Raw genomic sequence first — 26,212 nt, 5'->3', positions numbered from 1 at the left:
GAATAAAAAGTTTTGAGAAATTTAAAGGAAAATAATCTAATTAGCACAGAGAGATACTGCTTCTTTTGATCGCTCCAAGTTCAAGGCATAGTGCATAGCCTCACTCATACTTTGAAAATCAAACGACTTGATAATTGTGTCTATACGACTTTAATCCCTTTGAAGTCCTAATCCAGCCGGGTATATATATCAATATATAAATAAGTAAACGTGGAAATAATTATTTATATCAATATATAGGGGCGAATCTATTGTAAAGAAGAAATTCAATGAGGTTTGATTTAAGATAGGTCGAAAGGGATCAGTGTACTTCAAGCCTATGCATGTTCTTTATTAATAATAACAATAAATAAAGGATCGAATTTTTTTAATACTTTTTAAAGGCATTGTCTTTAAAACAACTTTTAAAAAGATCTTAATTACATTTTTCGAGTTTAACGTTTGTGCTCATTGTACCGATATATTCATCTGTATTTAAAAAAAATGTATGTCTTTGATTGCAATCCTTTCAAAAATAACATGTAATGCACTTAAATACCACGTGTAACTTATTCAGCCTTAATCAATATAAGGATTATCTCAAAGTTTGAAAGAATGGTGGCAATAAAATCTATACGCTTACGCGATTAAAAAAAAGTTCTAAACTATCTTCAAATGCAAAACTTTACATGTCACAGACTACAGCAAAGTAAAGTTATTTCCCTTTGACCACAGCTTACCACTTTTTTCCCGCCAGATATTCCACTAAACTAGTAGGTCGAAGCTTCCAAGATACCAGTATGCTTATTGAAAAGATCCGAAACAGCAGTCGTATATGCCACCATGGTTTGATCTTTCAAGGGTTACTCAGAATGATCACATTGAAAATTTAATACTGCCAGGACATTAGGTAGGGCTAGCCTATATGTATTTATAACAGGATGGTTTATACCAACATAACTACCAGGCAATTAAGGGTGACATTTCGTGTCTAAGTGTGATAATAAAACACTTGTGTTGAAACTAAGCATCCAAAAAATATACTTTATTAAAATATAATATTCTTATAAAAATTTGATTTTGACAAAATGTTTAACAAATTCAACTGGCTCTTAGCACTATGGGACTTCATTCAAACAATACTGACATGTCATAAACAGTACATAAAAAAAAAATAACATAAAACACGATAGATCTACTAGAATATCATGTTTCAATTTCATTTCCTAACTGGACTTTATATACTCAGTATCCTAAACACAAAAAAAAATTTAAATGCTGGAATGCCACTTTATTTCTTCAGTCACACATATAACATCTATTTTTCTTAACAATATAACACTTAAAACCAACAATACAAAACAAACAAACACTCGCATACCCTAAAATCACCGGGAGACACAGCTATATGATACTTTAATTAGGCACGTTACAGGACTAGAGAGCAAAGCAATCCATTTATCTTAATCACCAAGGTAACAAAAATTAAATTGAATATTCAGTTTTCACAATAACATATTTTACAGTTTGTAGCAATATTACAATAACTAAGCAAAAGTTTGAAATATGTTTTATGAGATTCAGGATATTGAAAACCCTTTTTATTTGATTTTAGCCCAGTCCATGTCAGCAATCAGAGCTCAGTGATTAAGACAAATCTTCAATAAGATTAATAACTAATATAATGATATGTTTATATAATGCCTATATCTGAGCAATTCTTTAAAGCCACTCTTTAGGATTCTTTAATATTTTCATGAGTTCATCTTCTCTAGAACCTTTCTCTGGGGCATGACAGTATTCCCATCTCTACAAAAGTATAAACATAAGCTTAAACAAGAGACAAGACATTAAATTGTAAATTAAGCATCTTTAACCCTATGGAATGCCATAAATAACTGTTGTGGAATATCAGGTGCAAAAGTGTTGAGTCAGAAATCAGAAAACATTTGGTGATGTATTTGGCACAGCTAAATCAGTTTCATAAAGTATCAAGATTTAATTTAGATATGTTTTCGACCAATCACCAGTAAATCAGGATCATTTTTAAAAACAGAAGATACAAGAAAACAGAAAAGAAATTTTTCCTATCTCAACATCTCTGTTTTTATAATAAAGAGTTAAATAGAACTATTAGCATCTATTCTGTATAGATAGAAACCTGGAAACTGGAAGCAAGCACTTCATATGATGCTAGGCTAGTCCTTTATAAATTGCTAAATGCTAGGTTTACTTACAGCTGTTAAAGGTAAAGACATTAAAATACTCTCATATCTAGCACCAGGTGTATACAGACCAAACTTAGTTCCTCTATCATAGATTAGATTAAACTCTACATAACGTCCTCGTCGTAATAACTGCCATTGTCTACAATAATAAACATCAACAGTTTTACACAAGATACAAGTGTGTTTCTACTGAGGAGAAAGGAGGGGGGGGGGGGGGAAACAGAGACTGGCCTGGCTCTGGCACCTCCACTTGATCAATTTTTAATGTTTTACATAAGATAAGACAAGACCTGAAAATTCTATGGTCCCTATTACTATCAATCCAAAATTAAAATAACATTTTATATTACTGGAGATCTTTCCTAATTGTGTATAACTGGAAATTTCTAAGAAGCTAGAAATGGTAAAAAGGCATCGCTACCTTTCAGCAGCAGTATAAGCATCATCTTTATGTTTTCTAACTATAGGAGCATAGGATGGTAATACTGATTCAGCACAGGACTACAATAATACAAACAATACATGTACAACGGAAAATATCAACTATTGACTGCATTTCAGAATGAAATAGACACCTTTTCTGCTTTATTATCTGTACATTTAGCTAACAACTGACTACAGGTAATGACCTTGTTCAAATATTTTTCATCATAAAAATGCCAGTATTACTAACAGTATTTTATCTCATTTTCATTTTTAAAAACAGTAACGATATCTTTGTCCGATTTTCATCTTCAATAAATTTATATTACTCTACAACTGCAACAAAAAGAAAACTTACTGTAACGAATCTAAAAGCACCTTCTTGATTTGGTTCTTCAACGTCATCAAAAAATATTCCACCAACTCCTCGACATTCACCTTAATAAAAATAAAATTATTGAAGAACCACTACAGGTTAATAATCTCTCTAATTTATTCATTAAGGACCAATTGAAAAGGAACTGAAATGCTGTTTTAAGGTCAAAGGTCAACTAAAATCATGATGCCATGAGATCAATCGAAGGTCAAAACCGAATATGATGCTACAAGATCATCCAATGGTCAACTCAGAATATGATGCTACAAGATCATCCAATGGTCAACTCAGAATATCATGATGTGAGATCAATAAAAGGTCAAAACAGAATATGATGCTATGAGAAGGTCTCTTATATTCTAAAAGTCAAGTTGATGCTACCTCTATGTGTAATATAGAAATATTCATCACACCATTTTTTATATCTTTTATATAAATCTTGCCCATGTTTATCACACGCTGTTTTTAATGTTTGATGAAAATGTTTTACATCCTGCAAAAAATATAAGAAGAATAAAGAAATTTCAAGCTTGATTTTTTCACAATAAAATAAGATTCAAAATGATTCTATTCTTTAAGTATTCTACAGATTGTATGTGCAAAATATCTCTCAACAGTTAAGAGACAGAATTTCCATTAAGATTTAGCTATAGAAAACCTGCATAGCTTAATAAACATCTAATAAGCCTATAGAAGAAATTCAATTTCTACTAACTTGCGTTGAAAGAAATTTCGTGATCCTTTTTTAAATGGGTACCCTTATCCAAGGAGATTCAGGATGAGTATATACATATAATTCTAACTAGCTAATATTGACGCTAATAACTAACCTGTGTATCAAGATAATATGGTGTGAGATCAGTACCACCACCAAACCACCATTGTTTACTACCATCTTCACACGTCACCTCAAAATATCGGTAATTAAAATGGACTGTTGGTACGTGAGGATTTTTCTGTGATATCGAAACAAGAAATTCCTATTACAACTATTTATAATACAATAATTCCTAGATTCAATCCTACATTAACTAGCCAGGTACATCACTGGCAATAATTCTCAATGGTATGTTGAATATTTTAGTCAAGCCTTATTTTAAAATTAATATTGTTGATAGCTCTCTTTTTCCTTAACCTTAGATAGCCGTCATCATCTTGTATATTGAACATGAAATTCACTATCACAAAACATATAGATAAACTTTTATAAAACATCTCAGAACGACGGAAGACAAAGAAAATGTTTCAATCAATTAAGAAAAAGATTAAAACAAAACAACTCACAGGATGAACAACAGAGCTAATTCCTGCAGCAAAAAATGGCAGCTCTGTTCCTACGAGATTTTTTCCTCTGAAATGAAAATTTTCAAATAAATTAGCAAAGTGAAGCTTAGCTACATGTAACATGACATAACTTGTTACAGTTCATATTCTCAACTATAAATTTACTTCAATATTCAAACAAAAAATCTCAGATTATCTAAATAAGGAAATGCAGAAATCCATCATTTATTCAAGACAATATATATCTGACAGTTTGTTAATATTGGCCACCACTTCGTTTCACATTCTCATAGTTTTATTAAAAATGAAAGAAGATCTCTTGATCGTTGTAGCTCTTTCAAACTCTGTATACATTTCTATGCTGTCTCTAGTAGTCAAGAACACGGTAAGAAGCATTCGAAGAACTATAATGGACAAACTGAAACCAGTTCCACCATCTGTATTTGTCTATAAGTGGTTTCTGAACATGTATTAATCAACCTACAGGCTCAGAAGATTAAGAAAATCTTTCAGCACAGTTAAGGCAATACCTGGATTTCATCTGTTGTACAGCAGCAGGAGGGAGTTTACCATAAACCACTGATATATTAACACCAGCTTTCTCAAACACTTCCCCATCTTGTAATACACATGTTATACCTCCACCTCCCTTTAATACAAATTGTTATGTCATGTGATATGTAGGCCTGGTATCGTAGACTTCTGTCCAAAGTTTAAGAGCATCGCTCAAGGAAATGTAATGAATTGATAAACATGTAACATCCATGGTGCTCATTTAATTCAATATATCTGAATCCCTGACCTGTAGTTACAATACAAATAACTCATGAGTCAGTTTTAACTATTATTCTCAAATCAAAACTCACCAAAACTATTTTTTTAGAAAAATTACATATCAACAAAAATAGAATGGGGTTTAGTGAATTTTTTTTAGCAAATCTAGTATAAAGTAAGATTTCTATTTATATAAATTGAAAACAAACCTCTTTTCTCTCCCATCTATCTACTAAAAATTTCCTTTTTCCTTCTATCCTTTCAAATGATCTACATATATCACCCTGTAATAAAACATAACAAATCCATGTCAAGACAGGATTAACTAAGGTCATTACAAAGACTAATCATTTTTGGATAAGAATTTCAGTTACTATAAAGGAAATGATGTCTGCATGGCTCACAATCAGTCCTCATGCCAGTGTCTCTCATTAGTTATAGTACGGTATGGAATTCAGGTAATAAAAACCTAAAGTGTTACTACATCTTAGAATTAACATAAAATTTAATAATTTTAAACTTGGCGAATAGGAGCCAGTAGATATACCTGGTGTCATAAATAACATAACAGGATACTTATATAATCCGATAAATCTAAAAATCTTAGTAATTATCCATAAATATTAAGATAAAGCTTTTTTCAATAATTACTTAGTTTTATGAATTTTCCAATTTTCCAGATTTTACAGGGATTCTGTTGTAACTTTATGACACCAGGTAAGCTAACTGATGAATATATACTTATATTGACCATTCCAAAACTTATATGTTATGTTCATTCTAAGACGTAGTATCACTTTAACAAACCTACCTGTATTCTCATTATCATCATCTCCATTCTACGTTTCATATCATCAGATTCCTACAGACAAACAAGTGTATTAATATATGATACAAATATATTTCAAAAACTGTTTCCATATTTCAAAACGACATATCCAACCTCAAAATAGAAATGTTGAATTCAAAACTGTTTTATGTATTTGGGACACTCAATTTGAATGGCTTTCCACCATGTCTGTGGCTTTAGCAAATCCACTAAAACTATGTATTTTAGGTCACCATCACAATGCTGCTAATAATATCTAAGGATAAATAAAACAGTAGTTTCATTATAAAAAATGGGGGGGGGGGGGAGAATCGGGAAGGGTTCCCAACCCACTTCAGTCCAAGAGCTCCTACAGACCTGGTCCAATGTATTGATATCTGTTAATGGTTCGGCCATCCAACCTGCTTTTAAATCATTTAAATCAGTTCTACCTTTAGCATACACCTGAAATTATATACAATTATTGTATCTATCAGTTCTGCACCTTAATAGGTTAATGAAGACAAATACCATGCATTGTGCAATGATTGAAGTCTTGCGAATGTGATTTAGATAGGAACAGGCTGTTTACTTCTTGTGTTCATATGTTAAACCCTTGCTAGAAATCTGATAAACATGATAAAGCTTACTTACTTTACATGAATTTAGATAGCCAAGTAAACTGCTTCCTATACCAACACCCAGAACTTTAAATCTGAAACAAACCACAGATTGATCAAAATAGAATACAGTTTGTAAATTGAATTCTAGTAAAAAAACTAGACAGTTGAAACCCCAACCATACACAAATTTGATTTAGCCTCTTCAAAATTTCAAATCCAACCTTATCTTATTTAGACCTACTATTACATCTTTTCAGAACCTATTCATACTCTTTTCTTTCATATTATAGACTTTTGTTTATTGTAGATTACTCGTGGTTGTTTTTTTAACTTAATACTAACTATGCTAACTTCACCTTATCTTGTATTGAACATTTATCTCTTTATTTGTGACCTTGGCCAGTGCTTTACATAGAAGTTTTTAGGAACTTCTTCACTCTTAACACTATACCTTAATGATATTATTCAGAGTGGCAATACCATACAGGATTCAGTCCAATTTTAAATTTGAGGGAGCATAAGCCAAAACTATTCAAAAAGTATAACAGTTATTAACCTTGCATTATCAAGCTATTTCATCCTCTTAACTCAATAAATCACCTAGATTTGTTATACAAGGCAGGCACCAGAATAACATGGGCATCTTTTGAAATGATTTAAGACAAAATACCTGTGTTTTTGTGCATTTTTAAGAAAGACTCTTCCTCGGTATAGGGTGAAGGACAGAATGGTTGTGAAAGACATTACTCAATACAATTCTAAAATAAAAAAATAATGTAAGTTGAAACATATTGTCAAATTTCTCAATCCCCTTGGATCAATTTCTAATTAGGTCAGGTCAATGCACTCATATGTTTTCATAATGGAATAAAAGTAGCTCAAAAAAATATTCTTATTTTGCACTCAATTTTAAACAAAAAGTTGTTGGTTCTTCTCCAAAGCAATAAGGTTCAACCGAAAGTAAAATTATGTTGTAACCAAATTTTTAGCTTTTTTTAATTCTGGTGAATTGTACAAGAAATGTGATTTAAAAAATACCACTTATATCAATTCATATTACTGTACTATGTATCGATCTTAACTCATAACTCATTGCAGAGCGTCTATAAAACGATATTAAAGGAACACTATCAAAACATATGTCTTTTATTTATCACAACTCATATGCATTAAATTTGTTATTCATCTTTTAGACCCAAAGCTTTTCCTTTCTTATGATTACTACTGGGAATACTGTGTCATTTCTCGATACGGAATAGGCAATAGGTCTACACTCACAGTATCATAATTAAAGGGACACTATTGCAATATATCAATTTCTATATCTACAGATTGGCAGTGATAATAGTAAACATGACCATCAATCCTGGCCTTATTTATTAATACTATTTACAATGGTTCTATCTCAGAAAATCAATTGGTCGCAATATACAGGTTCTACTGTACAATAGCTGATTGATCCTGCTGTAGAAAGTCACTGAATAGATTATAATTTATTATAAGATCACCGCTAATTTATGACAAAAGACAATGGCGACATTTGTCGATTTTCCAACTGACTTTATTTATGGCTTCTAATTTCCGGAAATCTGCTGTCGATAACAAGAATTAGTAGCAAAAAAGCTATAAAAATGTGGCGAGAAGTTGCACGTCGACATAAAAATATTCACCATAATAATGGAGAGAATTGACTGCTGGGATTGACATCCGGGTATTTGGTGTATATTTCCCAGCTATCTTATCATCGTACATTACTCTTCAACGTCTAAAATGTTTCGCTAGAAAGTAAATAAAAACAATATGGATCTATTTGGTAAAACCAAATTGAATGGCTTCGCCAGTTAACAGAAAAATGAAAAGGTTTACCCTTAAGGGGGTCCTGGATAATTTACGCTCGTCTGTGAGCACTGCACCGAAATCAGAAAACGAGATAGAGGAATCGCTACTGTCGCAGCATTTTCAGATTTGTAAGGTAATGACACCAGTTTGTACTCATTTTACTATCGTTTATTGATGTCAAATATCGTCGATTTTGTGCACTTTTAATCTGTTTAGTATATTTTCAACTATATGCTATTGGTTAATGTAATATTTTTTCTGTATTTTTAGACTGTACGTTATGGATTTCCATTCCAACCAACTGCTGTGGCATTTGACCCAGTGCAACATATTTTGGCCATCGGCACCAAATCAGGATCCCTAAGAATGTATCCTTTTTATGATGATTTTATGTTTATGTGACAATTTGGGATTTCATCTTGCTCATTTAATGAGGATATAATTGTGTTGTATGAAAACGTGTAAAAACGGGTGAATAGTTGATGAATAATTTGATGTCATCTTTTAAGTAAGTAAGTAAGTAAGTGTCTGTGGTAAATGTAGGACCAGAGATGCCCTGTAATTTAGGCCTACAGACTGGTGGTTAACATGGTGCTGTTTACCCAATTTGTTTTTCATTTTCTATGACACGTCTCTATTTGTTGTTTACTACTTATTCTCGATTTTTTGTTTAGGTCCTAGTTGTGCAATAATAAGACCATGAAACTATTTTAAGACATTAGCTAGGTTTCATTACTAGTGCTAGAGTGAGGGGACACCTGCTAAATTGAGTTCATATGTTGTCAACATATTATTTTGATATGAATAATTCATATGGAAATCAGGTTGAATTTCTAGTATTTGACTTGTTTATGCTTTGTAAGCAAATTTACTGGACAGGTTCTTTAAATTGTTTGATGTGAGCCAAATGCATACCCTATCTGAATATAAGCTTAAGGCCTACATGACATTTTGGAAAATAGAAAAATGCAAACATTAAATTATTTAAAGAGTTATTGCCCTTGTCAATGACCATGACCTGATTGATTCAATGAAATTATACAGATGTTCAAATTTATGCTTTTTTTTTTATTCCTTTTTTGAAGAATGTTTAATATAACAAAATTCTCAGAGAAAATAATATCGACAAAGTATCCCTCAGAAAATTTGAATTGGAACGATATTTGTTTAATGTTGTGAAACCATAAAGCGCCAGATTCGCCATTTTGAGGGATTGATTTGGGTCTTGAATATACATGTTCAGAAGTACCGGTACTAAAAATGTACGAAAATGGCATAATTCCTTTAAATATACCTGAAACTAGGAATTAAAAAACTTGTAAATCTGAGATTACAAAATTTAATGTTTGTTTAAACAATATCTAAATGGCTCTGCAATTAAATTCATAATGTGATCTATATTTCTTGTTTTTCAAAATTACAATTTAGGTGTACAATATAGTATGATGCGTGGGCATGTTATTAGCTTACCCATTAAAATATTGCACAATTTAAATTCAATAATGTAGTTTTATATATAAAAAATAATATAATAAATTATTTTCGTTGTTAAAATAGTGCTCAATAAATATATTAATAATGATGTTAATGATATAAAATTATGGGAAATAAATTATGCCAGGTGAATGGAAGGAATTTATCAGTCTAAGATCTTTTCTAGATTCAATTTTTATTGACCAAATTGTGACATGTTCATTTGGCAAATAAATACAATATTTCTTGAATGGCCTTGAGATATTGACTACTAGTACCATGGATGTCACAAAGGAAATCAGAATTTAGCAGTGGAAACACCTAGAAACTGTGAAAAGCCTAAATTTAGACCAGGAAAACATGTCATGGATTGTATTTGTTGCCATTTTTGAACAAATTGCTTAAAGTAATTGTTTTAATTTACGTAAGCATTTTCATTTAAATGTCGGGTTTAAGAGAGAAGTAGGCTTTCATGTTGATCATAACATTATTGAAGGAAAATGGGAATAAGAATATTGAATTCTTAAGAGAAATACTTGTGTATGTTGAGGTCTCCCAATATTTTTTTGTCCCAGATATTGTTTTGGATAAAACTTTGAAAAAATTAAGACTTTAGAGCCAAAAAACTTCAAATGCTGGTATTTTGAGTGTTTTAACTCATTAGTTTTTTATTAGAGTAAAAAATGTTGAGGTCTCCCAATATTTTTTCATCCACATGGCCACATCACAGATAAATATCAAATTAAAATTGTCCCATATATTGTTTTGGATAAAAACTTCAAATACTGGTATTTTGAGTTTTTTAACTCATTAGTTTGTTATTAGAGTAAAAAGTAAGAATAGGGGTAAGCATGTTCTCCAACTGCACTACAGATGGACTAGATTGGACAGCTGGTTGTATAATGAATATATTGATCAATAACTAAATAGTTAGAGAGTAATGTAGAGTGTATGGAGTATGAAGGAGAAGGCTATATTATAATGGATGGTAGAAAGGTTACTAAGTATGTGTGTGGGATGTGACCTACTCCTAGAACTGTCTGATAATTCAACTCCTTGTTGTTTCAACCCTGACATTATTTCTAATTTTATTGTCACTCTAATTTTTATAACCAGGCAGCCAGTAAACATCATTTTTTACACTTCTTGAAAATTGTCATGAGAATCTTGCTGGAAATTCTTTGGTCAAATATTTAAACTTTTTATGAGACCAATTGCCGATTTGTGTTTCTAATGAATTATCATTTCACAGGTTTTGGTCAAGTGGGCCTATTATACATTCCTTGAATTCAGAATCCTTGTTGCAATGACTAGTAAAAAAATAGTTGACCAAAAAACGTTGGTCAATTACCTTGAGACTAGTTACTTACACAATTTACCTTTTGACCACATTACAATCAGTTTACCATTTGTTGTGACCAAATTACTGTTACCAAGTTACCTTTTGGCCACATTACAATCAGTTTACCATTTGTTGTGACCAAATTGCTGTTACCAAGTTACCTTTTGACCAAATTACTTTGACAATTTATTTTGTGACCAAATTACTGTTACCAAGTTACCTTTTGATCACATTACAATCAGTTTACCATTTGTTGTGACCAAATTACTGTTACCAAGTTACCTTTTGGCCACATTACAATCAGTTTACCATTTGTTGTGACCAAATTACTGTTACCAAGTTACCTTTTGACCAAATTACTTTGACAATTTATTTTGTGACCAAATTACTGTTACCAAGTTACCTTGTAACTGCATTATTATGATCAGTTTACCATGTAACCATTTAGCATACATGTAACCTAATGCCAGTAACCCATTTGCCATATGACCAATTTACTGAAAAATCTTCTGAACAAATCAACAACCCCAAAAAAGCTTACACATCTTTTGCACATTACTACCGAATACCATTTACCATTTATCAGGAACACCTGTAGATTTTGCTTTATATCTCATAGCTCTGATTGTACTAATGTTTTATGCATTCCTTTTTTCTTTTTTATCATTATATGCTCACATCTCTCTATGTGGACGTATATTGTTTACATTTGCTTGTAAACGCTCTAAAAACTAGATTTTTTGATGGAATCAAATGAAATTCGGCATGTGTATACATATTCATAAAACGAAGATCAAGTTCGAATTTGAGCTATTTTCGACAGTTAGAAGCAGAGTTATTGCCCGTGCCCCAAAATCTTGAATAGGCTATTACTCTTTTAGTTTTTAACCGATTTTGATGAAATTTAAAATGGATGTTATTGGACCTGAATCGAAAGGTTTGAGAAAGTTTAGTTTAATTCTGATTAAATTTAAGGCTTATTCAAGATTTAGGCCTTTTACGTCATTTTTAAGGAGTTATCGCCCTTTAACCTCCATACCGTAAATGCTTCTGTCAACATCAATTGCTCGTAAACACTCGTGTTGGAAGGAATCAAATGAAATTCGGTATGTGCATACATATTCATGAAACGAAGATCAAATTCGAATTTGAGCTATTTTCAACCGTTAGAAGCAGAGTTATTGCCCTTGCCCCAAAATCTTCAGTATAATATTACTCTCTTAGTTTTCAACCGATTTTGATAAAACTTAAAATGGATGTTTCGTTTTTACCATCTGCATGCCGTGGTGGGCGTATATGGCTGTGGTCCACTATCTTTCCTTTTAATGTAGTTTACATGTACATCAAATCATTGGATAAATGAAGTTTTAAATTCCTTAACCTTAATCTAGTATTGGACAATCAGGTGTAGATTGTCAATGTGTACATGATGGAGATGTAGCTGTTAATCAAATATTATTTCTCGCAAACGAGGTAAGTTCATTTATTTTTATCCGCCCACATTATTATGGAGTCGTATATTGTCGTCGCCCCAGTCCGTTGGCTTGTGAACGCAATAGAGACAACACTTTTGATCTGATTTGAATGAAATTTGGTGTGATAATTTATATTCATGAGATCTTGAATTTGACAATCTTTCAGTGAACTTTTTTTGAGTTATTGCCCTTGACTTATGAAAAACGCATCAATAGTTGGTTGTAAACAGAATAGAGACTACAGTTTTCATCCACTGTAAATGAAATTTGGTGTGAATATTTATAATGATGAGATCTTAGTCAAGATTAAATTTGACAATATTTTTGGTCAACGGAATTTGAGTTATTGCTCATGACTTAGTAAAAACACATCAAAATTTGTTAGCAATAGAGGTGAAAGTTTATGTCAGAATTTTATTATATAATGTGTGTTTGTTTAAATCAACAATATCTTGCAATAATTAGATTTTTGGTGTGATTTGACACAGATAGGTGACTGCCCTTGAAAATGTATGAGGAAAGTGGGCGTATCTTGCTAGGCAACCACTTGTTATCTTCTATTATTTTTAGACAACCATATTTTATAATGTTTGTCTCTCTGCTTATATTTTCTTGTAACGTTTTATGAGCCCATTAAAGCCCTCTTTTTGGAGATTTTTATTTGCTCACATGCAGTTTTAATAAGCCCATTTCTGTCATATTGAGATATATAGTTATCACAAAATGAAAGTTTGTCGAATCATCTAACCAAGAATACTCTGTGTTATCGTTGATTTTACACATTGGCTCATCAGTTACATGCTTTCTTGGAAGGTGCAGGGTTTGATCCTGGCATAGGTTGAGATAATACCTGTTGATTTTTCGAACTGGTTGCCCTGCGTCCCAATCAGATGGAGCAAAGTAGAATGTAAAGCTCCTATTATTTCGTTTCCATAAACAGTTATTGACCTTCAGTTTTTTTATGTAAATTGTTTGAAGTTGTTTATCCCTTTACTTTGATTGTTAATATCCAGTTTTTAGTCCATTTTATGAGCGTTAAAGCTGTTGTGAATGCAATTCAACTTTTTTTGGTCCATTGCAAAAAGCTGATGATGTGAACATCTGTTTTATTGTATTCTACCTACCAGTCCATATTTACTGTTATGTAATCTGTATTATTTATTAGTCAAGATCTATATTTACTCTTAATATGTTTTTCTTGTGATTAAAATCTTCGAAACATATTGATTGATTAAAGCCTAGGTTGATTGATTAAAGCCTAGGTTGATTGATTAAAGCCTAGGTTGATTGATTAAAGGCTAGGTTGATTGATTATATTTATTGATAAAGCCTAAATTTATTGATAAAAACTCAGACCAGGATATCTGAGTATTCTACATACTAGTTGTAGTGAGAACTTATTAATAGAGTATGCTCTAATTGTTGTGAATCAAAAGAGGTCTTCTAGTCTTTGTACATATGTCAGTAACATTTCCAGCTTCTATTTGCACATTCACTGCAGTTTCTGTGATTACAGCAAAAACTCAATGATAATGTCACAATCAAAAGTACTTAACTATTTAAGTGATATTGTTGTTGGAATCAAGTTAAGTTTATCACTAACCAAAAACATTGGTCGTGAAAATAAAAGGATTGTCAATAGATACACAGACAGAGGCCAGATAGCTTTATATGATTCCTTTTAAAATATTAACTGGCAATTAGTGAAATAGCTTTTCTTGTTTATTTAGTTAGCTTATTCAAAGCTCAAAGTATGGAATAATTGTCTTTCAATGTGGTATTCTTACAAAGCCTTCATCAGTCCAATTAAAATTAGTTTAAACTTTCTAAATTAAAGATAAAAGTTAATAAAAATGGCAAGAAAGTTTGGTTTAATTCAATTAGACCGGCTTTTTAAATAGTCTTTGCTTTGACTTCTTAAAACAAAAACCAATAGTATCCATTCCAGTTTTTCAAGAAATAGGACATTGTTTTGCTCTGAGCTACATATGACGAAATCTACATTCAAGAAGTGTGTAAAAGGCTGAAGGCTATGAATGAAATTAACAGGCTCCAAGCTCTAATTGAAAGTACCAGTACCATGAATTAACCATGGACCCTAATTTTTCAAGACCTATGACCTATGATAAGGCATATATTGTTTAAAATGTCACATAATGGCATGGTACGATCTGTTCTTCATTGTAGAAGGTTGAAAAGTGGCTTTCGTGTTTCTGGCAATTATTTTAAATCTGGCTTGAAGCCAGACTTTTACTCAACCGAGCTTCTCTTGTTAAGCATTGAGCTTTTATTGGGTGGGAACAAGAAGTCTAACATTAAGCTAGTCGCGTTGTGAATTTTACTGTTGGAATAATGGCTATTCATATTATGTATCATGTAATAAATAAACTATAATTTTGTCTATTAGAGCCAAACGGTTCTATTCTGAATAAATTCCTATAAAGGGAGAGGCAGGATAAAGACTGTAAATTATGAAATAATGTTAAAATAAATCAGATTTGAAAAGTTCAAATGGCTTGAAGATAGGTAGACATAGTAATTATCCTTTTATATTCCCAACTCTCTTGACTAGATGTACTTCTATCACACTACTTTTATAAGGCTATTTTCTCAAAATCTTGCAATAAATGGCTGTAATTTGAATTTGTTCATCTTTTTTAAATCAGATTGATCAAGATATATGAACCTGACATTTCAGATCAGACAGTCAATAAATTTTGATTTCAGGACAATAATAAGTTGCTTGTCTGCTGCTTTACTGAGACAAAATCCTTCAAAATTATATTTTTCAATGGCTAAGAATATTAAAAGAACTTGTTTTTTAAAGTTTCAAGTCACAGACCTTCTAGAGCTAAGATACAATCTCTGAAGAATGGTTAATCGCTAAAATATGTTTCATCCAAGTGAATGTCCATTTCTGATTACAGTTAAACTAATTAAGAAAGGCAATATCTATACCATGCAGTGTGCAATTAAGGATATTTTGCTGAAGCGTCAATATTAGCTTAATCCTTAAAGGGACAATCCGCTTTTTTAGACTATAATGAAAACTGTTTACTATAAAACAGAATACCCCTTGAATTCCAGTTAATGCTTCTCTAGCCATCTCTAACGCACACAATCAGACTTGCGGCTTGCAATTGAAATCTTGCTGAAAAATCTCAGGGTATTATCTCAAATCCTGGACTTCCAGGTTAGCAAGTAAGCTCCACCATGACCTGTCAAGTGCATTTAGAGGTGATTGCTTTTATGTTCTAAAGAATAATAGAATAATAAAAAGCATTAAATAAATTTTCATTATACATAAAATCTAAGAGTTAAATTTGTTAAATTTATGAATGAAGAATAATTCTTGGAAGAGTCATTTATATTCTTGAAATTTAAATCTGTAAATGTTGTAGACTTTGTCCCATTGACTGGTTTTAGTAAGGATTTTAATCATAATTTGTATGGTTTTATATTCATGCAGTCCTTTTATTGCTTTCCATATTGGAGAGATTGTCCTTGGTAGCAACATTCTGTAATTCAATATCAATAATGGTGATTTAAATTTTTATATAACAAAAGGAAATGTTCATACCCGGTACTTCAAAATGAATGTTAAAATTTCTTTTTGTCAAATTTTTTTCTTTCAAATTTGTTGTTACCATCATTTTGATGACGTCATCAAGTAATCTAAAGTTTGACTTTTTGTCTTTTAACGTTCAGTGGGATAATTGGAAACGCCAAGAAATTGAGGAATCCAGCTGACTTGATGTCTAGGTTGGACAGTTCAAACTGATTATTAGTATTATTAAACAAGTAGTTTTACCACTCAATCCAGCTTCATTTAAATCTTATTTCCTTTACATCTTAAAAACACATGAATTGCATATAATTGCCAGAAGAAAGAGTATTTATTGAGAGGTAAAGAGCAGTAGGGTTATATGAGATCTTCTTGACCTCAAATCTTAGGTTGAAGTGACCAATTATTTTGAATGTTCAAGGTTAAGGTTGGTCATTTTCACATTTGTGCCTATAGAGTTTGTTTTTCTTTGAGGCCAAAAAAGTGTTAGCTTTAGCTAATGCTTAAAATTGTCATTCAGATGTTCATTCTCTTCTTGATATAACTAATTTAAATTTTTAGACAAAATTTGCACAAAATAGTTCATAATAGGCACCTTGAAATAGTTCAACATACAAATTTGTGACTTATTTGGATGAAAAACAGATTGTGAAAATGTGTTTCGGTCTCCAAAAGTGTGTAATGAAACAAACAAGAAATCACATAAATAACTCACAACTGTTAAAAAAGTGTCATTTTACCAATATCTACTATTTAATACAAACAAGTCACCATTAACTTTACTTGCGTCCTTGACAATGTACATGTATAAAAGAATTATATCACATTCTTGATAAAAGATTATCACAAACCTTAGCATTTGTTTTAAAGAAATGTTCAATGTTTTTTGTCATCAAATTTGTGTTGAGTTAGATTGTCATCTGATATCCAATTATGTGTCGTGGTTTTGGGTCCCTTAATGTTAAAGTAAAATGAGAGGCTTTGTGCCTGCCTAGTTGACCACCCTATGAAGTTATTATTATTATGATTGTTTAATATTATTTTTTAGGGTGCTCTTGTAACTGTATGTTCTGATGACAGTCTCCATTTATGGAATCTTCGACAAAAAAGACCAGAAATTGTTCATTCCTTGAAATTCCAAAGAGAAAGGTAAGTCTTAGTAAAACAGATATTTTTCTCGATCCATGTTTCAGCAAAATATTTTTGACTTCTTTGTTCTGTCTACAATATATTACTAGTGATCATTTGATCATTAATAATTCATTGGATCATGGATATATATGCAAATTATTGAAAAGTTTTACTAAGAAATGGATTGTTCTTCACCATTCTTAGCATTCTTCCCTGCCTTATTTAACCAAAAAATAGTCAACCCCCCGGGAAATTCTTGTTATAAATTCATATATTACATGTATATTTAGCATTATTTATATGGTATAAGTAATTTCACATGATGTTGGAGAAATAATGGTTATTTTTAGCCACATTCAATATATTTAGCTTTCATTGTGTTTGGTAAATGGCTTATTTCTGTAAAAATGATAAATTTTTGATGATGTAACAGATCATACTCACCAGGAATCAAAGGGTAGGAGATCGGAGGTGGAATTACTCTTGACATTGTGAATTAGGAACTGTAAATACAGTGAAGAAGTAAATAATAGAACTGTCAAAAACTCATGATGCATGGAGAGACCTGACATTCATGACAGTTAGTCTTTCTTACTAGTAATAAGATACCATCTGATTCTAGAAATATGAATTTACTACAGTCCAGCAAAGATATTTCTACAAATTAGGGTAGATTCAAAACATATACACAAACAAATTTTGTATTAAGTTATAAGATGGATAGTTATGAACACTATAGACTTCTCTTGCTTAGGTTTTCAATTGGACCCGGATATACGTCAATTATTTTTGCTTTACTATTCATGATATATTTTTGTTCTTGTTCCTCCAGTTTCTATGACTTATTCATAATCAAGGTTGTTCATGGGATATCATTTTATATATGCCAGCTATGTTTGTGTGGATGTATCTTGACTCCACCCAGTTTTCAACTATTTTTATGCAGGAAGGCGTGCAATTCATCATAGAATTAAAGTTTCTCAATTTACCAACTACAAAGTAACTTTATTTAATTCAAACTTCTGTGTACAGTTATTACAACTCTTAATATAATATAAAATATTAACATGTATTACGAAAGAACAACCAAGTTACAAATTCCATGTCCTTACTAAAGATGGAGTTTGAAAATCACTTTAAACTGGATATTTGATCAAGAATTCAAATAGTGAAAATGAATTCATATATATATATATATTTATTAGCATAAGACTGGAACAATGATTTTTTATGACATCTATGTGTCAATCCTTGCAAATGTATAATTTCAGAAAATGCAAATGCTATTTTGCTACAACAGCCAAATTACTCTGATAAAATATAACTGAATTGTGAGTCTTAACTAAAAGATTGAGTGTGAAAATGACTTTAAAGAGTTTATTTGTTTAAGACTGGAATGATAATAGCCTAGTTATTGATCACTGTATATGAGTCCACAAATCAATTTGTTAGCAGAGGAAAGCACATCATCCTGATTGTTGGTGAGATTATATTGTGAATAGTTATTGAGTGACATTAATCTATGATGTGAATGAATACCTTTAAAAGCTTGTGACACTCGATCTACTTGTCCAGTTAAAGATAGGGCTCCACTTAGCTTTTAGATATTGTTGACATTTACTTTGAAAAATTTTATATTGTTTATTATTTAACTTTGAGATATTGCTACACAATTAGTTACTCAACTTAAATAACTTTTACAGTGTCTAAGATAGAGATTCAGTTAAAGAATTTTTTAACGATATAGTCTTTTGCATATTAATCTAAAATTTTGAAAATAAAAAAAAAATATGACGAGCTCTTGACATTAAGATGCCGGCCATTTTTTGTGCACCGTAAAAGTTAGCTCCTGTTTGCAGCCCTTCAAATTTTCAAACAATGTAGCTTTTGAAAATCATAAACAATTCCATCAGATATGACAAAGCTAGGTACATTACTGAAATTATCTTTCCTTTAGTTAAACTATTATAAATGTATAAATAATAGTAACCAAATGTGACAACAAATATGTAATTAATAATTGAGAGTAGTCAACTTTAAAAACATTAAGGGAAATACCTGAAACAGATGATTTTTGACAACTATTGAAGGGACGATATCCCATAAAATGGCTTCAAGCAAAATTTAGGTGATTTAAAGTTTGAAAAAGTAGTTGTTAATATCAAAATTAGCAATTTCAAAGAAAGCGAGTGAAAAAAGAAATATGGATTTTGAAGGGTTGTGCTAAAGGGATTTTAAGTTTATGCTACATTGGTTTGCTAGTGAGGAAACCTAGCCTCAACTACAAGAAGAATAGGATAAACTGTACCATTGGTAATACAAATATTAAATGGCAATATACCTTTAGATTATAAGTGAACTATTTAACAATGACTTAAGTTGAAGAAATGAATAAATAATGAAGGCCAAATGTGACTAGAAATATGTGTTATTATTAATTTATGAAGGTAATCGAGTATAAAGGTGAGAACAGCTGACTTTAATTACAAATTAATTTAAAACTGTTTATGTTTTCTGTAATAAGTTGTAAGGAATGAAATATTGATTAAAGAAAAATTTGAAGAATATGCAAGGATGATTGAACTCTTAAAGCATAAAATTCTAAGGAAAACATTAATTTATTCATTATAATTCAAGTGATCTGTACATATTACAAGTCGCTTTAAGATTTTAGACTTTGATTATTTTGTAACATTAAAAAACAATTTATATGAAAAGAAATTGCTGTATCATTGTTTAGTCTTATTATGATTTTTGTTTGTATGGAAGCACAGAAAGTGTAGTCTATATTTCAAGAAGATGAAATTTTTATTTGGAAATATCATGTTAACATTAGATCATTGTTAATTTGAAATCATTAGTAAGTGGGCATGCTGGTTAAAGGGATGATATTTCAATTGAATAGTTGAGTTTAGTATCAAATGATATATTATTTTATCTGTGGGTGATAACTTTATGTTAAATATGTCTACAGGTAGAACTTTTATATTTTGATTCTATGATAATTCAGATCATTTATAAATAATTTCTGACATAAAATACAATGTTTTGAAGTACAGTCATCATTGTTATGGGAACTTGTATTTAAAAGCATTTTTAATGAGTTCTATTTTGTGCCAAATGTGATATTTTTGTATAACCTACTATATCAAATGACACAGAGAATTAGACATTTAAAAAACTCAATTTTAAACATAGCCATTTGAGCACATTTTGCATGATTTAAAACAAAACATTAGTAGCCCACTTAGTTTTAAGATGGCAAATTTGCAATGAACATAATTAAACTTTTGTTAAGTTTGAATTATATTTCACTATGCCTAAAATAAATGGCACTTCTGATCTTGTCTTGTCATGTCCTCAGATCTTGTTTTGTTAAGTCCTCAGATCTTGTTATGTCCTCAGGTCTTGTTATGTCCTCAGGTCTTGTTATGTCCTCAGATCTTGTAATGTCCTCAGATCTTGTTATGTCCTCAGATCTTGTTATGTCCTTAGGTCTTGTTATGTCCTCAGATCTTGTTATGTCCTTAGGTCTTGTTATGTCCTCAGATCTTGTAATGTCCTCAGGTCTTGTTATGTCCTCAGGTCTTGTTATGTCCTCAGATCTTGTTATGTCCTCAGATCTTGTAATGTCCTCAGATCTTGTAATGTCCTCAGATCTTGTTTTGTAATGTCCTCAGATCTTGTTTTGTAATGTCATCAGATCTTGTTTTGTAATGTCCTCAGATCTTGTTTTGTAATGTCCTCAGATCTTGTCATGTCCTCAGATCTTGTCTTGTCATGTCCTCAGATCCCGTTTTGTTATGTCCTCAGATTTTGTCTTGTCATGTCCTCAGATCTTGTTATTGTAAGTCCTCAGATCTTGTTTTGTAATGTCCTCAGATCTTGTTTTGTAATGTCCTCAGATCTTGTTTTGTAATGTCCTCAGATCTTGTTTCTAATGTCCTCAGATAAGTTTGTCTTACCGGTTTCAATACCAACTTGTTCTCCAACTCTCTCAAAACCAAAATAACCATCTTAGCACAGTAAGGTACAGTAAAGCAGGATGTTAAACCATTATTTCAAAACAAAATTTTTTCGAATGTTTATGCTTGACTATTTTGCTATTTTTAATATTATATCATTGAATTTACACTGTCCACAGGTCACTTTAAGGATAATATTATCATTCAATATCATTTTGTTGTATCATTGTTATTCCTGGGGAACCTGTCTTTAAAGATAATATTGTGAATGACTAAATGATGTAGGGAAGATTTATTGAGTCATATTTCTCATATCACTCATATTCCACCTCCTTTGATGTCAATAAACATCTCTAAGTTATTGTGTTTAAAGAGAGGATTCTTTCATATTTTATAACATTTCCATTAGCTCTCTATTCATAGCAATAATACTAGTTGATTGTTAAAGGGAATGACCCACTATATATCCATTATCAAGTATTTTTTTGTAATATTCTACTCTGGCATCAATAACTTTAAGGGATTGTAAAGAAGAGGGGAGGGTAGAAGAACTTTCCTTTAGGAAACCCTTGATCTGGTGTGTACGATCCGACCTGTTTCGTTCAAGTTTAACTCTTCAGGGGCAACCAAGCAAGAGTAAATTCTTGACCTCTTTTTATGCTACAAAAAAAGTTAAGACACCTCGAATAAATGCGGAGGCACTTCAGGTTAAATGCAGGGGCAAATTGACCTAATGCAGGGTCACCTCAAGCAAAATGGTAAGAATGCTTGATTTGTTAACAGGATTGAATAGTGTAATATACTCTTACTCAAACTAGTTTCATTACCCCTACTAGTTATGTAGATCGGGTAGGTAGGTTTTAATTTTCTGTCTAGGAGGTAAATGATTTATTTTCAGTCACCATATTGCTATTTCTATAATGGATTTTAGTATATGATTCAGATTATATTAAGGATATGAACAAAGTCATTACAATGTGGAATAGTCTCTTAAATTTGGTTCAAGTGGAAACAAGCTATATAGATAAGAAGTCTATTTATAGTTACAATCCATGAATTGTCATTCTCACATTATATGAATAATCGTATTGAAACACATTGAAAAAAAAAATTGACAGTTTTATTCCGATGTGTGACTATGAACAAAAGTCTCATGATTATGATATTAAACTCTTGTTGACTATTGTGGAATGTTGTGATGTCTCTGAATTACTTAACCATGAAATTACATGTTGATTGACTGTATGTAGAGGAAACAATACCCACATGTTAGTTTGTCTAGATTTGTTAGCAGTGAAAAATTTCTGCTCTAGGACTTTACGATTGAAAATTATATAGTTAAAACCTTATCTTGACAAAAACAGTACTATCTATGAAAAACCTAGCCCTTATTTCTGGATTTTGATGAATCCATGATTAATAGTTACTTATATTCGCTAAATTTTGATGTTTCGTTACTCAGAATCGTATTAAATTTGTGTTATATTTGAAAGCACTAGATTTCATCATTTTATAATCCAAAGCTCATTATTGATAAAGCTGTAAGTAACACACCAACAGGTAATTGTGAAAAGTATTATATATGGTAATGAGTAGAAATTCAATAAACTAATAGTTAAAATGCATGACATGAAAATGACAGAGTTTTAATGTTACTCTACTAGTTATTGTACTGAGGCACTGAGGCAATATTATTTATCAGAGTACATCAAATGAACTTTATCTCTTAAATTTGTGGCAAAATAATTTGTTTGAAAAGCAGCCTTACAGAGCTTTTTTTTCTGTAGAAAATTTAACAATATCAAGTCAAGTATCAATAGAAAATTGATCTACAAATTTGCAAAATCCTTTAAAAAAAAAAAAAACAATAGAACTGCAATTCTAGGTGACTCATTCTTTATATTTTGCTTTTACACTTTGGTCATGGCTTTTGAAGAATTCAAATGTTTGCTTATAGTGTTTATATGAAAATCACTGTACATAACTGTAATAATTTTGGTGGTTTTTATTTGCTCTGGGTTTTATGTAGGCTTTTTAGATTGGTAATTCCATCAAAACTGCTTTGATATGAAAGGTTTGATATGAAAGGCACTATGATCTATTTTTAGAGGCTATAGAAATGTCTGTGCATATGAGAGTACAGGAGATACAAGGCAATGTATTGAAGAAATCTGATTTCTCTATGATATGTAATTAAAAGAATTGGAGCAGAAGAAGATTCCCAATAAAATATATTGAATGACTGCGATTTGTTCGAATGACTTTCTATTATTTCCCGTAATCAAATCAAATACATCTAAATGATGCCGTCTACAAGTCATAAACATCCAGTCCTCTTGTGACAATAAAAAAGATGCTAACAGACAAAAGTGACCTCATATCTGATCTTGAATTACCAATAAAAAATACGGACAGGCAAGAGGAAATGGTCTATTGGAATTGAAATTTAGTCTTGGGTTTTTAGTTTAGAATTATTACTCCCACTTTTGTATTAACCAGAATTGAATTGGATTTACGATCGAGACATTTATCCTATTCTAAACTATTTCACCACATTATCAATAAGAAACTTGAACCCACTGTGAAGGTATTTAGACCTGAAATGAGAACCAATATACAACATGTGATCCTTCTGTTTCATTTGGAATGAAAGGAAAGTCTTCTTTGAAGACTTAAATCTGTTTATTCATGAAATTAAAAACATTTATACTCTTGTTAAACTAGGTGGTACAGAGTTGGAAACTTATGAAGTATTTTCTGACATTGTTTAATCCATTTTCTGTGGGGTTGCAAGTTGATGACATGTGTCAAGGTTTTGACTCCTGGACCATTTTGTAGTAGCCTAATCAGAGAAGAAATGGATTCTGCATGAGGCTCATGTAGCGGGTACTTATATACTTTCGGACTTTTCAACCCGATTTCCCGCTGTCATTGATGCAGGTCAGAGGAACTGATATGAAACAAGTGTTGAATTGTTCAGACCTAGTGTGCTACGGGCTGTTTACGTTAAAAAAAACCTGGACAGTTGGACAAAATTAAATGCTGCTGTCCTGGCAAAATTTCCTTCATTTCACATTGCCTTCTTCTGAATGGCTAGATTTTTTTTCCATATGGTGATAAGACCTTTGGAGAGAATGAAATGGTATGATCTCCAACTATGCACGGAATAAGACTTCACACCTGGAGTGTCAAAATCTAATAGCTGCCAAGCCCTGATACATTAATTTCAATCATTGAATTGTTATATTGTCCTCCCACTAATTTTTTCAAAAACAAATAATGCACCTAGTAACTGATCAATTAAAACACTGTTTTCTTTTGTCTTTTTTTTTCTGTGACCTTTTGACTTTGAAAAACTACCTTCTAAGTTGTTATTACAATACTTTCAAATTGTGTACCACAAGATGTGAATTGATGTTATTAATGATTCATAAAATGATGCTTTGGGATGGGCAATGCATTTTATTGAGGACAGAGTATTCAGTCCTTATTAAATTGATTTATAAAGATATTGATGAAAGTACAACATTTTGCTATCTGTTGTTAATAATATAAGGTGCAAATGGAAAACATATGGTGTTTGATTATGTATGATGTTGTTTATAGTGTTGAATTATGAATATGATTGATAATACAATATGGGTGCTTTTACCCATATGATACTTGCTTTTGTAATGCTTGACTCTATGACATGTGGGACATGTTTCTTGTGACCCTTTATAGAGAAATCATGGAAGGTATTTTTTAGGATTGATGACACCAAACCTGCCTCACAAAATTACCATTTTTGGTGAAGAATCAGTATTTCCTGTTATTCAGCAAGTTCTTGAATGTTGAATGATCATGATGAGAGGTCAGGATGGGTCAAACAGACAGAACCCAGCTGTGGTCTGAATCTAAAACTCCCTACAGAATAATCAAACCATTGTTAGAATGTAAAAAACAGTTGAAATCAATGGAACTATGTATAGTATATTTGGTACCAATGGCTTGTCATTGATATTTTAAATGTTATGACCCAATAACGATAGAAAAGGAAGTTCTAAAGCTCAATTTCATTTCAGTTGTTTTAGTTAGGGATTGTAATTCTCATATGATTGATACTCAATATTTTGATATGGAGCTTTTACATGTTGTATGGATCGACAAATTATCGATAGTCTGTCCTTTGACATTAATTATTGGAATAGGTCTTTTGGAAGCTGATAGTATTGACATCTGTTTGACCATTAAGGTCTAGACCAAGTAGGTTCAAATGTTTGTGGGACAGATATTGCTGTATGAGATGATGATCAAGTTTCATTCAGTGTACAATGTATATTTTACAGGGACAACTATGTGGGTTCTACTAGCTGATCCATGGCTAGTGATCTTTCTCAGTTAATCTGTACCCTTTTATAGCTGGGTCAACTAAAATTATGTAGAAATATTTATGATTTTCTTATAGCCATCAGAATTTCACACACTGACCTAAATTAAAACCAATCGCCACCATTTGTTCTATCAAGTAAATGTAAAGAACCAACACTTTAATTGATTGTGCTATAGAACTTGAATTAGAAACAGGATTTATTTCAGATAACATTTGACCAGAAGTTTCAATATAAGAAGTCCAACCAAATATTTTCTAATGAAATATCTATATGATAATATTTTTTTTATTTCAGAATCACATATTGTCACCTACCATTTCAAAGTAAATGGTTGTATATAGGAACAGAACGTGGCAATGTTCATCTCGTTAATATAGAGTCTTTCATACTTTCTGGTTATGTTATCAACTGGAACAAGGCTATTGAATTGTAAGTTATTATCATCTATTTCACTCTGTTAAACATGCTTTGAATTTCAAGAATTCTAAAGAAGTTATGTAACCTATGTATGCGTATAGGGTATACCATTAGCAACTTTTCTTGTTATATCCCAG

General features: G+C 31.2%; 2 protein-coding genes across 2 annotated transcripts in view; one reads left to right on the top strand and one right to left on the bottom strand.

Moving 5' to 3' along the window:
* Positions 1 to 998: 998 nt before the first annotated feature.
* Positions 999 to 7,239, bottom strand: LOTGIDRAFT_229358 (hypothetical protein; the record flags this gene model as incomplete). The annotated part of the gene is made up of 13 exons (XM_009063945.1): positions 999 to 1,788; positions 2,217 to 2,346; positions 2,629 to 2,708; positions 2,989 to 3,068; positions 3,388 to 3,499; positions 3,837 to 3,962; positions 4,291 to 4,357; positions 4,821 to 4,939; positions 5,274 to 5,348; positions 5,876 to 5,926; positions 6,251 to 6,337; positions 6,527 to 6,587; positions 7,166 to 7,239. 13 exons carry the CDS (start codon positions 7,237 to 7,239, stop codon positions 1,702 to 1,704), a joined length of 1,149 nt encoding a protein of 382 aa, XP_009062193.1. The 3' UTR covers positions 999 to 1,701.
* Positions 7,240 to 8,347: 1,108 nt separating this feature from the next.
* The window catches only part of LOTGIDRAFT_154747 (hypothetical protein), a gene marked incomplete at both ends in the record, with an annotated part of 39,248 nt that continues 21,383 nt past the window's right edge, over positions 8,348 to 26,212 (top strand). The window contains 5 exons of the mRNA XM_009063944.1: positions 8,348 to 8,467; positions 8,605 to 8,702; positions 12,541 to 12,622; positions 17,238 to 17,338; positions 25,953 to 26,087. Of these exons, the coding sequence (XP_009062192.1) occupies positions 8,348 to 8,467; positions 8,605 to 8,702; positions 12,541 to 12,622; positions 17,238 to 17,338; positions 25,953 to 26,087 (536 nt within the window). The remainder of the gene's footprint in view (positions 8,468 to 8,604; positions 8,703 to 12,540; positions 12,623 to 17,237; positions 17,339 to 25,952; positions 26,088 to 26,212) is intronic.

Source organism: Lottia gigantea (genome assembly GCF_000327385.1).
Source record: "Lottia gigantea unplaced genomic scaffold LOTGIsca_6, whole genome shotgun sequence".
In the NCBI taxonomy this organism is placed as follows: Eukaryota; Metazoa; Mollusca; class Gastropoda; family Lottiidae; genus Lottia; species Lottia gigantea.
Note: the sequence above shows the minus strand (reverse complement) of the source record. Positions and strands in the feature narration are given on the sequence as shown.